A 14,995-nucleotide genomic window follows, 5' to 3' on the forward strand; every position below is an offset into this window, starting at 1 on the left:
ACACGGGAGTGTGCAGCCGAGGCCCCATGATGGGAAAAAGAAGGTTGACCTCACTGCTAGCCCTCTCCTGACTATCTATCCTTTGACAGACAGATTCGTAAAGACAACCACCGATGGCCGATGGGCGCGAGTGCCACAAGCAAATGAGATTGCCTAGGCTAGGGTCGAGTCACCGTTTTCTTGGCGAACTGCATAGTTTCGGCTCCGCGCGTTCCCGAGAGCGGAGCGGCACACGGGACAAGGTGGCGGGTACGGTTCGCGTAACTACTTCTGAGTCACCAACTACGTTTTGAAGCAAGATTTGCAGCAGCGCAGTTCCAAGGATCGAGTAAAATCTGAAGATGGAAAAGAAGGGAAGCGCTGAGAAGGCTATTTGGCAGGGCCACGTAGGATCGAAATAAGGCAGCTCCACAAGGCGGCGGACTGAGCCAATGGCTGCGAGAGAACACCACTAATCGGGTAGGTTTTGTTGAACTCACTCGATGGGACGAGGCAAAAATCAGGCCATTCCCCATAATATTGACGGTTGTCTGCGAGATGGTGTAGAATGAGGATTGCGCAAGCCGTTGTTTTTGCTTCACATGAGAGATGATGATGATGCAGCAGCCAGTCGGCGAGCTATGCATCATGGTCTTGTAAGTACGAGACAAAAAGGGTACGAGCAAACAACAGCACTCCTCACCGGTCAACAGTTGCACACGCACAAACGCTGACTGTTTGCTCCTCGACACTGTTCAAGCCATGGCCTCATGGAACGAGTGCATACGATTTATGGAAAGTTGGTCTTTGCTTGCGTAGTGTGGCTTTGATGCTTTCTAGCATAAGTTAGGTACTTAGGGGACAATGAGAGAAATAAGGAGGCAAGCCTAGAACCCAGTCGGCCTAGCTCCACTCTATTACTGATAGTCACCGTCTTGGAAAGTCGTGGATGAAGCCTAGTGGACAGTATCAGGAGCGACGTCATTTGACACCAAGTTGTTGCTTGACACAATGTACTGTTGATAGAGGTTCCCCAGACGTCTACCTAGTTGGCCGAGACGAGAGCTCGCAGCTGGCGAAGCAAACTAGTCAACGGCAGCTGCCAGCTGCCAGCTGGCAACCAGCAAACGGCCAACGGCGGCCCTCGCGCTGAGGCCACCATTTCCGACACCAACGCCATTTATTATCCCAATGGCCCGGCCGTTAGCAATGTTCAATCTTTTGCTTCCACTTTTCATTCATTTGTTCCTCTAGCAATTCCCCTTCTCCCTTGGGCGTGACTACTCCAAAAATCCAGAAAAACACAGACTCCTCCAACCCCTCCACCCATCCTCACTACGATGGGTGCCGACTGCTGTTCTACCGACCCTAAGCAGGACGGCCCGTCCTGTGGTGGCCCTTCGACTGAATCTCACGACCACAATGATGCAGCTCGCGATGACGGCCAGATTCAGGCCCATGGTAGTCACCATCACGATCATAATCGGATTGACGATGGCCACAACCACGGACATGATCATGGCCACGCCCATCCTGAACACGGTCATGAACACAATCGCAACCAAGTCGTTACCCAGGAGCATGCGCACTGCGTTGATGAAAATGATTGTGCCGCCAAGGGTGAAGTCTGCGATGACGCTGACTGCTGCGACACCGACGACACGTGCAGTTCTGCAACTTTGGCTTGCTGTGACACCAATGACGAGCAGTGCGACGGTTTGCCACCCCGATCTGGCCCTATCGAGTATGGCTGCCATGCAGCATTGAACTAACACTATGGGACAGAAAAGTGTATCATTGCTGCTGCTGCTATTGAGTGCGAAAAGGCTTGCGAAGGCGAGGGAGAGATCCCCGATGGTGAGAATTTTACACCCGAGCACCGATGTGTGATCCACCACTTACACGCGACAGCCCACCTCGTCCACCAGCACCTCCACGATGCTTCTGGCCGGCACCCAGCTGCCGCCTGCAACGACCACTTGGCCAAGGCTTTTGATCAGTACACTGCTTATCTCGAATCTGCCCGTTGCATTTGTCGCGGCGTCCTCGACCGTGGATGGAGCAAGACTTGCTGCAGCACCCATCCTCAGAAGAAGCCCATGCGCAAGCGATCTGTCGGCAATGCTACCTCTTTCAACTCGGCGCGTGCCTACCACCCAGCCCATCACCACCATGGAATGAAGCGACGTAACAAGAAGCAGCCACTCCGCCTTGCGTCCGAAAAGGACTCTTGCTGCAGTGACAAGGATGACAAGGACTCGTGCTGCGGCGGTGATCGCATCGAACATGCCCCAGACAGCAAATTAGTCGTCGGCACTCAGAATGCCGCTTTTGGAGACCTCGAAAAAGGCCATGGGCTCGAGCACTTGGCTTTTCACGTCGAAGGTATGACTTGTTCTGGATGTGGGAACAAGATGGACAAGAGTCTCCGAGGCATACCCGGTGTCTCTAACGTACGAGTCAATTTTGTCATGGGACAGGCCGAATGCAGCATCGATACTTCAATCACCACACCTGATGAGGTCAAAAAGACTGCTGAACGTGCTACCGGGTTCAAATGCACCAAGCTTTCCAGCGATGACCAATCTCTTGACATTCTAGCGACAGGCTCAGTGGCTAAAGGCCTCCTTGACCTCGATATACCTGGTGTCACAGACGCGTCTCTCATCAACAAGAAGACGGTTCGAATCAATTATGATCCTACTATCATCGGTGCTCGAGAACTTTTCTCAAGATTGCCACCCAGTACTCAAGGCCTCGCCCCTCCCCGAGACGATCCTTCGGTGTCCAGCGGTAGAAAGAGGCTGTATGATCAGTTGGTCAAAACTCTTCTTTCCGCTGCGTTTACGATTCCTGTCTTAGTCATGGCTTGGGGAGACGAGCTAGTCAAAGAGCCAACCAAAGCCATTACATCCCTCGTTCTGGCCACGTTTGTCCAAGCGATTGCTATACCTGATTTCTATCGCCCTGCCCTTTCTTCTCTTATCTACAATGGGGTAGTGGAGATGGACATGTTGGTCGTCATCAGCATTACTGCTGCCTATCTTTACTCAGTCGTCGCTTTTGGTTTCCGCATGGCCGGCAAACCTCTTGAGACTGCGGAATTCTTTGAGACTAGCACCTTGCTCATCACTCTTGTCATTTTCGGCCGACTAGTTGCCACTTTCGCCCGGGTTCGCGCTGTTCAGGCCGTCTCACTTCGATCGCTTCAGGCAAGCTCTGCTGTCGTTGTCGAAGATGGTCAGGACAAGAACATCGACGCCAGACTTCTTCAGTACGGCGACAAGTTCAAGGTCGCTTCCCATACCGCTGTTCCTACTGATGGCGTTGTCATCACAGGGTCTAGTGATGTGGACGAATCGATGTTGACTGGTGAGAGTGTTCCTGTATTCAAGAAGGAGGGGGATGAAGTTATTGCCGGGACTGTCAACGGGACTGGTACCATTGTCGCTCGCTTGACTCGTCTACCTGGTAAGAATACCGTTACCGATATCGCCCAACTTGTTGAAGACGCGGCCAACTCCAAGCCTCCTCTTCAGGATGCTGCCGATCGCGTTGCCAGCTGGTTCGTACCTATTGTCACCACGGTCGCCGTCATTGTCATCATTGTTTGGGCTGTGGTCGGCCTCAAAGTCCGCAGGTACAATGGTGGCCAAACCGTCTCCAACGCCATTACCTATGCTGTCGCTACCCTCGCTGTTTCTTGCCCCTGCGCCCTTGGTTTGGCGGTTCCCATGGTCCTGGTCGTAGCCGGTGGTGTTGCTGCTCGTTATGGTGTCATCATCAAGTCGGCTGAGTGCACCGAACGTGCCCGCAAAGTTACTGATGTCGTCTTTGACAAGACTGGCACAATCACTGAGACCGACCTTGACGTCATGGCGGCAGATTTCTTTGACGGTGACGAAGAACTGGCCATTTCTATTACCAAACCTCTTGTTTCTGGCAACAATCATCCTGTCTCGCTAGGCGTGGACAAGTACCTGGACAACCGGGCCACCAAGGCCATCTTTGCTACAGACATTCACGTCATACCTGGCGCCGGTGTTGAAGCTGTCTATGAGGGCGACCTAATCCGCGCTGGTAATTCGAAATGGACTGGAACTGACACTGACCCTGTCATCAAGAATATCAAGAGCCAGGGTTTCACTATTCTCGTCATCACCCGCAACTCCAAGCCCATTGCGGCTTACGGTCTTCGAACTCGAATCCGCGCCGAATCTGGCAAGGTAATTCAGCAGCTTACTCGTCGAGGTATTGCTGTCCACATTGTATCTGGTGACTTGCAGCAGGCGGTCGAGTCGGTTGCCAGCCAAGTCGATATTCCCAACGTTGCAGCACAGCGCTCCCCCTCTGAGAAGCGCGACTATGTTGCCGCCCTCATGGAAGAAGGCAAGAATGTCATGTTTGTAGGCGACGGAACCAACGACGCTGTGGCCGTTACGCAGGCCGACGTCGGTGTTCAGATTGCTAGCGCTCTCTCTGCCAGCGAGGTCACCCGTGGTGCCGCCGACGTCGTTCTTCTCAAGGGTCTTGAAGGTATTCCCTTCATCATTGAGATTAGCCGCGTCAGCTTTCGCCGCATGGTGTTCAATTTTGTTTGGTCCGCCGTCTACAACGTGCTCGCCATCTTACTTGCGTCGGGCGCCATGGTCAAGGTCCGCATCCCACCAGCCTACGCCGGCCTTGGCGAAATTGTCAGCGTCCTGCCTGTCATATTCGCTGCCATGAGCATGCTCCTGACAAAGATCAAGACAGACTAAGTGCACCAGGTGGTTTGCTCGTGGATTGTGTCCCACACGGTGGGCCAGCCCGTTCAACACTGCTGGCACGCTGGTGGTTGGCTTGACGGCTCAAGGATGGCGTCTTTCTGCAACAAGGTGCTTGCTTCCTGGGCCAGTGCTCGCAATAGCTTGGCTTTGCAATCGTTTCTTTCTTGAGAGCTCGGCAATGTGGTCGGCCTCTGTATCTGGCCGGATAGGGGAAGGGGCAGGTCTACTTGATCAATTATTACGTCTTGTGTAGAAATACTTTGATTAATCTACATGATTATCCCAAATCTAGCCAATGAAGTTTGTGACTATGCTGCCACTGATGTGTACTGAACTGATCAGATATCGTTGTATGAGTTGATGCAGGACTATCATTCATAACCAAAACCGTCAACGCCAAGCATGCCATGACTGAAAAGGAAAAAAACGCCGAAACGCGCGTGCTGCATAGACTTTCGCTAACCTGACCATGTCCATAGTCATTCCCGTTGATCTCAGTATTACAAATATTCATCCTCCATTCCTCATAATCTCATCATGCATCAGGGCTCTTGCCTGCCAGCCCCGCAAAGTCGACAACCGTGTATTGACGGCCCAGGATGCCAAGCTTCTCGCGCAGGTAGTCGCGTTGGGTTTTATCTATCCGTTCAAAGCTAAACAGGAACCGGACGAGAAACTCAAAGTCCTGGAGGCGCGCGCGGGCCTCCTCTTCCGTCTGGCCAGGGCCGAGGGGGAGCGCAAGGACGTCAGCGACAGTGGATGTGATTTCAAAGAGCTTTTGCAGGATGCCGCTGCCGTGGGTGACGATGCTGGAGACGTTGCCGAGGCGGGCGACGAGGGCGCGCAGTTGGCTGGAGAGGCGCTGGGCCGGGAAGTGTAGTGAGAGGCCCTCGTGGGTGTCACGGGGCGGGGCGGAGCGGAGGAGGCCGTGATGAAGGGCGAATTGCCAGACGAGGGTGCGCAGCCAGACGCGAGTGACGAAGAGGTCAACGTGTTGAATCTCGGTGAAGCGGCCGCGGCCGGTGTGCACAAGGCGCTGCTCGCTGATGGCAGCGCCATCTTCGTCGCGGTCGAGCTCAGCCTGCTTGGTCTCGATCCAGGCGGCCGTCATCTTGGGGACAGACTGTGTGGGGTCCTTTTGGGCGGTCCAGTGCGCGAGAAATGGTCCGTCAAGGACGCGGAAGAGATTAACGAGTCGGTTGAAGCCGAGGTCGACGTGGGCCGGTATGCACGGGTCGTTGATCGGGACCGCGGTGAGGGCGAGCGTCACGCACGGGTAGCCTGTCACAGTGGAGAGGAAGCGCTCGTGGATGTACACCTCCCAGTAGACGCGGCGCAGACGGAAGACGTCGCGGGGTCGCATGCCGGCGTGGACCGTGACCTCGGCGGGGTTGGCGTGAGCGGGCGGGCCGCCGTCCTTGGCGTCGAAGACGTCGATTTGCGACCCGTCAAAGGGCATGGCGTCGTACTGGTGGACATTGAGGACCTGAATCATGGTGATGGCCTCGCGGAGCAGCATTAAGCTGCGGTCCCAGCGCTTGAACGCCATCATGCAGATTTCGAGAAAGACGCACGTCATGATGCGTTTAAAATTGACGGAGAGCTCGCCAAATTTGACGCTGGCACCCGATGGTCCCGCGTCGAGCCTCGTCCAGGCGGTGCAGTTGTCGCGGAGTGTCTCGGCCTGGCGATGCACCTGAATAGCCAGGCTCATGAGGGTGGCTATTTCCGTGAGGGTATCTGATTGGGTGGTGAGCAGCGTCTGGGTTAGATTGATGGTGATGGCAGCAAAGGCGTAGACGAGGGCGCGGTCTTGAAAGCTGGCATTCATGTTGTGAATGGCGGCACACATCTCATCGCGGCTGAGGACTGGGTTGACGGGGTAAATTTGCTCTTCGTAGAGGGCTAGGTAACCGAGAAAGTAATTGATAGTGTGGTGTGGCCAGACATTGTACGTAGTTGGCGAGGGCATCGCGGGAAGAGGCGAGGAGGCAGCGCTATTGGTGGTGAGAGCGGTATCGGCGCAGGAGTCCGAATTGACGATGCCGGCGATGGAGGTGACGGCGGGCGGGGAGGCGTCGCTGGGCGAACTACTCGAGGTGATGGAACCTCCTCCTCCCCCTCCTCCTGAGAGGGGGGATGTCTTGCTGCTGCTGCTGCCTCCTCCTCCGCCGTTGGGCTGCTCCTGTTCCTGCGCCTGGCTGTTGCGAAGCTGCGCAACGAGACGTCCGCGCACGCCGGGCTTGCGCTTAGCGGGGGGCGGCGCAAACTTGCATGCGAGGTTGAGGTGCGCGCACTGAGAGCAGGGCTGCTCTCCGTTGCAGCGGACTTTTCGAACGCGGCATCCATCGCAGGCGCGGACAACACGGGTCGACATCGTTGAGGCGGAGCGAAAGATGGATGCTGTGTAGATGATCTCGTCGTGGGGGTGATTGGGCAAACTGCGGAGGAGGGGTGCTCTCGCAGCGACGGCGGTTAGTGGGATGGCATTGCGTCCGATGAGGGAGGATGTGTCTCGGCGATGCAGAGACGCAGATATGTGGTAGTGCAGAGATGATGAGAATGCTGTTGCAGTCTTCTTTTGTCCCAGTTATCTCGTAATTTTGTAGAGAGAAAAATGCTTTGATGCCACAAAACCAAGATAAAGTTAAAGCTACTCAATCCATAAAAGAGGTGGAGTCCGCAGCTGGCAACGGATTTAACAGCGGGCCGGCAGCTGGCAGATTCGCTGTTTGCTGTCGGCCAATCTGTTGAAACAAGCTTGCTTGGGAAGAATTATTACCGCAGTGGAGAGAAATCTCTCCAGCATTCGCAGTTCCGGGGAAGCTTTATCGATGATCCGCTGTCAGCCCGGTTCTTTGCTTCTGTTTTATGCCGCTCTAATCTGTACCGGAGTGGCAATCGATAGCAGCGACAGTTACCTCTGGCCTCTCAGGCATAGGCTTAGGCTGCTGGGCGAAACATGACAATTGACAGATTTCCCAGCCAACGACACTATACATCCTAGTACGGGATAATCGCCCCAGATCATCAGCCCAGCGCAAACCATCTCATTTTTGATTAAAAGATCGACGCTCGAAAAGAGACAGTCCCACCAATGAACACGGCGAGTGCGGCCTGCTAAGACACGTCCAAGTTAGCAGTACGTCGGGGATAAGCAGCTGGCTCCAACGTGCCACATGTCACAAAACTCATCAATTGACGCGTTGTTGTGAAAAATGATGGAAAAACAGTCAGGCTACAAAGTAGTCCCTTGGCTTCGCTAGGTACGGGAGGCTTGGACGCCCTGGGTGCCACTGCGTCAGTATCTCACCAGAGATGGAGAAGAAGCCCAGCTCACCAGATTGATTCAAGATCCGGGCACAAGCCGATATACCCTTTGCCTCACCGTGCGCCGACGATTCAAAACGGCATTGCCTGCGTCTGCAGTCAACCGCCGTGTGCCACCTCGACTCGAGCTCGGCAAAGCAACAAACGCGTCGCGTGATGCAGCTCTCGCATGATTCAGGGCAAAGAAATTACTTTGGCTTTCAATGCTAGGACATCACCTGCCCTTTTGATGCCGTGTTCCGTCCTTGCTGAAGGGGGGGTTTCCATGGGGGTGGAGATCTTAATCTCGCTCTCTGTACAGATTTAATGGCCCCAACAGCGAACCAATCTTTCGCTGCAAGCTGGTGCAGCTAACTAGCAGCAAATAGGTAGCCTCTTGACGCAGGTACGGCCCAAGGAAACTAGCGCCAAAATCATCGAAATCAATAGTACGAATAGTACACTGACCTATTACCCAGTCCAAGTAGGAGAATTGTCGCTATTGCAGTACTCCCTCATGATGCCAAGGCCAATCAGATTGAGGATCGTAACTCTGCGGGGTGAATCTCTCAAGTACGGACCAAGCCCCACGAAAGAGTCGAGTACCCGGACACGGGCCTGGTTCCCTCGGCCGTAAATTCGTGTCAAGTCCACCAAGTACTCCGTACATAACCGGGTCTTCTGGTATGCGCCTTACCCTTGCTTCCAAGCGGCATACTCTGGAATTCTGCACTATTTATACTAGAAAGGAGAAAGGACCATGCGTTACCGTAGCATGGATTCATCAAACACGGCTGGGCAAGACCAACCCGCCGATACAAATCCCCGTGATCCAAGCTACATCGGCTTCATTTCCTTTTGAATGCATCCCCTTGAAGCTTCGAGCAGCTTTATGAACCGGGCTGTGACTGCGGTTTTCGTCGAAACAAAACGCGTTTGGGGCTTCTATTTTTACTTTTCATTCTTTTGTTCCTCAGTTGAAGCGCCAATATGAAGCTCTTGACGCTTGTATTACAGCTCGCGCTATCGTCCCTCGCGGCCGCCGCTGCGATACGGGGCAACGGCTTTGGCCCCTTCAAAGTCATTTCAGACGCCGAGGGGCGAGGTGCGCAACAGAATGTCGTTACTTGGGACGCTCACTCCCTCTTCATTCGCGGTGAGCGCGCCATGATTTACTCTGGCGAGTTCCACCCATTCAGACTTCCGGTGCCTAGCTTGTGGCTTGACGTCTTCCAGAAAATCAAGGCTCTTGGTTTTAATACAGTCTCATTCTACGTCGACTGGGCGTTGCTTGAAGCCAAAGAGGGCGAATACCGCGCCGAAGGCATCTTTGACCTAGAGCCTTTCTTCAAGGCCGCAAAGACTGCTGGCATATTCCTCATCGCTCGTCCTGGTCCATATATCAATGCTGAAGTCGCTGGCGGTGGTTTCCCCGGGCGTCTGCAGCGCCTCACCGGCCAATTGCGAACCAAGTCGCCCGATTTCTTGAACGCAACTGAAAAGTGAGTCTCAACAACTACCTTTCACATGTCCGGGGTACCTAACCAGACACAGTTACATGAGCAACATTGTTCCTCTCATTGCCAAGTACCAAATCACAAACGGCGGACCAGTCATCCTCTATCAGGCCGAAAATGAGTACAGCATATCCAACGGCAGAGTTCCATTTCCTGATGGCGAATACATGCAGGCCGTCATTGATCAGGCCCGTCGCTTTGGTATTGTGCTTCCTATTGTGAATAATGATGCCAGCAAAGACGGCCATAACCGCCCTGGTAGTGGTGCTGGCGCGGTAGACATATACGGTTACGACGCGTATCCTCTAGGCTTTGACTGCTCAAACCCTACCTATTGGAGAAGCGACGCCCTCCCTGTTGACTATTACGAGGTGCACATGAGAAACAGTCCCAACACTCCCTTTACCATTAACGAGTTTGGCGGTGGCTCGTACGATCCCTACGGCGGTGTTGGATATGAGAAGTGCGCTGCTCTCACCAATCACGAGTACGAGCGCGTTTTCAACAAGGACACTCTTGCTGGTGCTATCGGCATCCTCAATGTCTACATGCTCTTCGGCGGCACAAACTGGGGCAACCTTGGTCACTCGCGCGGATACACTTCTTACGACTATGGCTCTGCAATTCGTGAGGATCGTTACATCGACAGAGAAAAGTACTCCGAGCTCAAGCTCGAGGCGCATTTCAACCGAGCTTCCCCTAGCTATCTTCTCACTACCCCCGGCGCTCTGAGCACTACTGCCTACACCGACAACCCCAACATTGCCGTGACTCCGCTGAAGTCTAACGGTACTGGTGACTATTACATCGTACGCCACTCTGACTACCAGCTCACTACCTCTGCAACGTACAAGCTGCGTTTGCCGACTTTCAACGGAACTCTCATTGTGCCTCAGACGGGCGGACGCCTTACCATGCCAGGTCGTGACACCAAGATCCACGTCACCGATTATCCTGTTGGCAAGCACACCATGCGCTACTGCACGGCAGAAATTTTTACCTGGCAAAAGGCTGATAATCAGACCATACTTGTCTTGTACGGTGGCCTGGGCGAACTCCACGAGCTCGCTTTCCAAAAATCCTACAATGTCGCCCAGATTGAAAGTAGCAACGTCGCTGTGTCTTCTTCCGTCAATACGGTCATCAGTTGGACTGTCGAGACTGAGCGACAGATTATTCAGCTGGGCGATCTCACCATCTACCTCTTGGACCGCAACTCGGCCTACAACTACTGGGCTCCCATACTTCCCAGCAGCAAGAACGGCAACTTTGGCAACTCGGTCATGAACCCCGATGCGGTCATTGTCAGCGGCCCCTACCTCGTCCGCTCGGCCGATGTCTCAGGCTCGACACTCAACATACAGGCCGACTTCAACAAGACAACCGATTTTGAAGTCATTGGTGCCCCCAAGGGCGTCTCCAAGCTCTCCATCAATGGCAAGATGACCGAATTTACAAAGTCCAAGCATGGTAGCTGGCTTGCCAAACCCAGCATCAAGATTCCCGACGTCAAGCTCCCGGATCTCAAGTCGCTGGACTGGCTGTCGATGGACTCTTTGCCCGAGCTGCAACCCGGCTACGATGACAGCCAGTGGACGCGCGCCCAAAACTATACCCGCAACTCGGTCTGGCCGCTCAGCACGCCCGTATCACTCTACGGCGGCGACTACGGGTACAACACAGGCACACTGCTATTCCGCGGCCGCTTCAACGCCACCGGGACCGAAAACAGCCTGTTTCTGCGCACCATGGGCGGTCTCGCATTTGCCAGCAGCGTGTGGCTCGACGGCAAGTTTGTCGGTGGTAGCCTCGCGCAGGCGAACCATGACGACGCCAACTCGACCTACGCGATCCCGCAGCTCGACCCGGGCACGCTGCACGTCTTGACGATTGTTGTCGACAACATGGGCCTCAATGAAAATTTCATCATTGGCGACGAAGACATGAAGCGGCCCCGCGGTATCATCGCGTACAGCTTGACCACCAGCTCCGGCACCCACACGGACATTTCGTCCTGGAAACTGACTGGTAACCTCGGTGGCGAAGACTACAAGGACCACTTTCGAGGACCGCTCAACGAGGGCGGCCTGTTCTTCGAGCGCCAGGGCTACCACCAGCCGAACCCGCCCGCGGGCAAATTTTTCCACAAGACGCCGTTCGAGCATCATGACGGTGCCGGTGTGCAGTTCTACGCTGCCAAGTTCGCGCTCGACCTGCCCGCGAAAGACTACGACATTCCCTTGTCCTTTGTCTTTGATAACGCGACCGTCGCGCAGCACTATCACGGCTTCCTCTACGTCAATGGCTTCCAGTTTGGCAAGTACATCAACTACCTCGGTCCCCAAACGAGCTTTCCGGTGCCCGAGGGCATTCTCAACTATGAGGGTGATAATTGGGTCGGGCTGGCCGTGTGGGCGCTCGACGAGGCGGGTGTGGCCGTGCCCGGCTTATCGCTGGTGCCGCGGCAGCCGGTGCTGACGGGGAGAGAGCCCGTGGAGGTGGTGGCTTCGCCAAAGTGGGTGAAGCGGTCGGATGCGTATTAACACTAGAAGTGTGTTTGCATAGATGCCATGGTATAATGGGTGTATTATTGGTTCACTAGACCTGTCATTTAATCATTGTGTGCTCTTTTGCCAGCCGGGCTTGTCACCTGTACACGCTCTCAAATATATTGCTAGGAATCAGAGTATCAGTACGTGGTATTAATATACGATAAAATGCGCTAGTTATCGCTCGAGATGATATGAGATGGCATGAGTGCATAATAATGTGAAGTGATGTGCTTTTGGCACATAAGATGATTGGTATTTTATTTCGCACGCTCGATAAACTCGGACTTGGCGTCGGTCTTTTCCGCAAAGGCATCGCCGCCATGGGCGTCGAGGCCGGAAATCTCGGCGGGATCGACAACAGCGGCGCTGAACTTGCGGGCCGACACGCGGCGCTCAAAGAGCACGTCGAGTTCGCGAAAGGTGCGGCCTTTGGGCTCGGGCAGGCGAAGGTAGGTCCAGAGGATGCAGAGGCTGCTGGTTCCGGCGAAGAAGAGGCCCGACTTGGCGCCCCAGTTGAAGGCGGTGGGGTTGAGCATGCGCGGTGTGAGGATGTTGGTGGCGATGCCGGCAATGTTGTACATGTTGCGGGCAAAGACGACCGACTTGGTGCGCAGGCGGGAGGAGCTGATTTCGGAGACGAGCGAGTAGCAGACGGGGCCGACGGTGCAGTCGTAGACAAAGGTGTAGACGAGCAGCATGGAGCCAATGGCCCACTGCGCGGCAATGTTGTGGCGGCCAGCAAAGGCGGCGCCGCCGATGGAGACGAGCAGGGTGAAGAGGACGCACTGCCCGTAGAGGTACAGGGATCGGCGGCCGAAGCGCGTCATGAGGAACCAGGAGAGGATGGTGCCGATGAAGCCGATGGCGTACTGGACAAGAGACATGTTGAAGGCGTTTTCGGTGGCGAGGCCGGCCTGGCGGTAGAACATGGTCGAGTAGCCCATGAGGGAGGCGCCGCACAGAGTCTGGATAACCCAGACGCAGGTGACAATCTCGGTACGGCGGCGGTTGACGCCCTTGAACAGATCAGAGTACGATATGCCTGCCTGAATCTTTCTCTCCATGTCGTTTGTGTGAATCATCATGGAGATTGTCTCGTCGGGGCGGAATTCGACGCCGCTGTTGCGCGTCGTGAGGCGATGAAGCGACTTCTTGGCTTCTTGTAGCCGTTCTTTGCGGACCAGCCACCAGGGCGACTCGGGAGCGAGCCAGATGCCGACCATGAGCGGCAGCGGCCACACCCACTGCAGGGCAAAGGGAATCTTGTAGCCCCATTTGCTGTTGAGGGGAATCATGCCGCGGAGGACGCCCGAGGCGATGAACTGGCCCATGACCCAGCAGAGGTTGACATAGGTCGTCAGGTAGGCGCGCAGATGGGTCGGGCAGACCTCGGCGGCGTAGGTGGTGGTGAGGGTCTGGAAGACGCCCCAGGGGAAGCCGACGAGCAGCTCGCCGGCCAGCAGCTGGGGCAGGGACTCGGCAAAGAAGATGATGAAGATGAAGCAGATGCAGAGAAACAGGGCGCCGATGAGCGTCTTGCGGTAGCCGAAGCGGTCGGCGATGACGCCGGCGGCGAAGAGCCCCATAATCTGGCCGCAGAGGGCGGCGTTGGAGAGGCCAGACTGCCAGGCGGCCGTGAGCTCGTAGCCGCCGTCGGCGGTGGGCTCGCCAAATTTTTTGGCAAAGGCCGGGTAGACGTAGAGGCCGCCGATGATGGCCAGGTCAAAGCCCTCCATGACGATGCAGGTGGAAAAGAAAATGGACCACATGCAGGCCTTTTTGTAGAGCTTGAGCGACTTGCGCAGGCCCATGTTGTGCTCGGCCTCGGTGGCGGCCACGGCTTCGAGGGCGCGCGAGGCGTCAAAGGCAGGAGGACTAGCCACGGTGGTTAGGACTTGAGGGCCGACATCTTTTTGAGGGATTGGAGAAGTCATGGCTACGAGATTCACAAAAAAAAATAAAAAATAAAAATAAAAAGTAGCAGCAAAGACTGAATGAGGAGAAAACTTGTCCAAAAGATTGGGAAAAGCGAGCGACTTATTCAGTCATGATAGGCCTGCGAGTTATGATTGTTCTTTGCAAGATATTGACCGGTGCGGAGAGGCTTCTATTTATAATGATGCCACGTTCTGAATGTATCAAGGAAGAAAAAGGACCTCAAAAAAGTGTTGAGGCCTTGATCTGGGGGGCAAATCAAGGAAGAACCAGTCGCATGTATGAGAGATGTAGATGGGGGCCTGTCGTCGTTCGAGGCCAGCAAAACGGCGCTAGCAGTTGCATTCAAGGGGAGGTAGGTGGCTGGACTAAGTTTGTGAAAGGGTTGTCAAAGCAAAGGAGATGGGGGGAAAGTCAATTGCCGCCCAAGAAACCAATATTGCTTTTGTGATGCGTCTTTAGCTGGCTGTTTTTTTTTGGTGGCTACAATTGTCTCTTCGGTCCGAAAAGGAATCCGTTGATTGGTCGGCTCATCGTGGATATACAAGCAACTTGATGAATCGTTAGTGTGTTTATAATTAAAACAATGCTTATGGGTACAAAGAAGTTTTTGGATTTAATTTTTGAAAATTATCAGGTATTCTGATGATGTCTTTTTTTCTTGTCTGTTTTTTTACTTGATTCCTTTTTGGGAGATGGTTTTTTTGAACCTAATACCAAAGCAAAGAACCAAGTATACCTAATTCTGCATCTCCTTCAACTAGTCCTATTCAATGAATCATTTCGTAACCAATATCAGCCTGCCGCTTACAAGTTGTGGCTGCATGAAATGTACTTCCCCGCGCTTCAAGAACGGATAGCGTTTTCGTACCCAACAATTAATTGCCGGAGCGTCGTAGCCAAATTGCTTAGCGTCGCGTGCGTCAAGCCCCCG

At 54.4% G+C, this 14,995-nt stretch overlaps 4 protein-coding genes across 4 annotated transcripts; 2 read left to right on the forward strand and 2 right to left on the reverse strand.

The window, feature by feature from the left end:
- Nucleotides 1–1,319: 1,319 nt before the first annotated feature.
- Nucleotides 1,320–4,739, forward strand: BBA_06423 (cation transport ATPase; the record flags this gene model as incomplete). Its single annotated transcript, XM_008601520.1, has 2 exons — nt 1,320–1,695; nt 1,765–4,739. The coding sequence occupies 2 exons, from the start codon at nt 1,320–1,322 to the stop codon at nt 4,737–4,739; spliced, it is 3,351 nt and encodes a 1,116-aa protein (XP_008599742.1).
- Nucleotides 4,740–5,283: 544 nt separating this feature from the next.
- BBA_06424 (C6 transcription factor) lies at nt 5,284–7,125 on the reverse strand (the record flags this gene model as incomplete). Its single annotated transcript, XM_008601521.1, has 1 exon — nt 5,284–7,125. The coding sequence occupies one exon, from the start codon at nt 7,123–7,125 to the stop codon at nt 5,284–5,286; it is 1,842 nt and encodes a 613-aa protein (XP_008599743.1).
- Nucleotides 7,126–9,047: 1,922 nt separating this feature from the next.
- On the forward strand, nt 9,048–12,117 carry BBA_06425 (beta-galactosidase; the record flags this gene model as incomplete). Its single annotated transcript, XM_008601522.1, has 2 exons — nt 9,048–9,559; nt 9,612–12,117. 2 exons carry the CDS (start codon nt 9,048–9,050, stop codon nt 12,115–12,117), a joined length of 3,018 nt encoding a protein of 1,005 aa, XP_008599744.1.
- Nucleotides 12,118–12,383: 266 nt separating this feature from the next.
- On the reverse strand, nt 12,384–14,060 carry BBA_06426 (Sugar/inositol transporter; the record flags this gene model as incomplete). The annotated part of the gene is made up of 1 exon (XM_008601523.1): nt 12,384–14,060. One exon carries the CDS (start codon nt 14,058–14,060, stop codon nt 12,384–12,386), a length of 1,677 nt encoding a protein of 558 aa, XP_008599745.1.
- Between the last annotated feature and the right edge of the window lie 935 nt (nt 14,061–14,995).

This window comes from Beauveria bassiana (genome assembly GCF_000280675.1).
Source record: "Beauveria bassiana ARSEF 2860 unplaced genomic scaffold BBA_S00019, whole genome shotgun sequence".
Classification (NCBI taxonomy): domain Eukaryota; kingdom Fungi; phylum Ascomycota; class Sordariomycetes; order Hypocreales; family Cordycipitaceae; genus Beauveria; species Beauveria bassiana.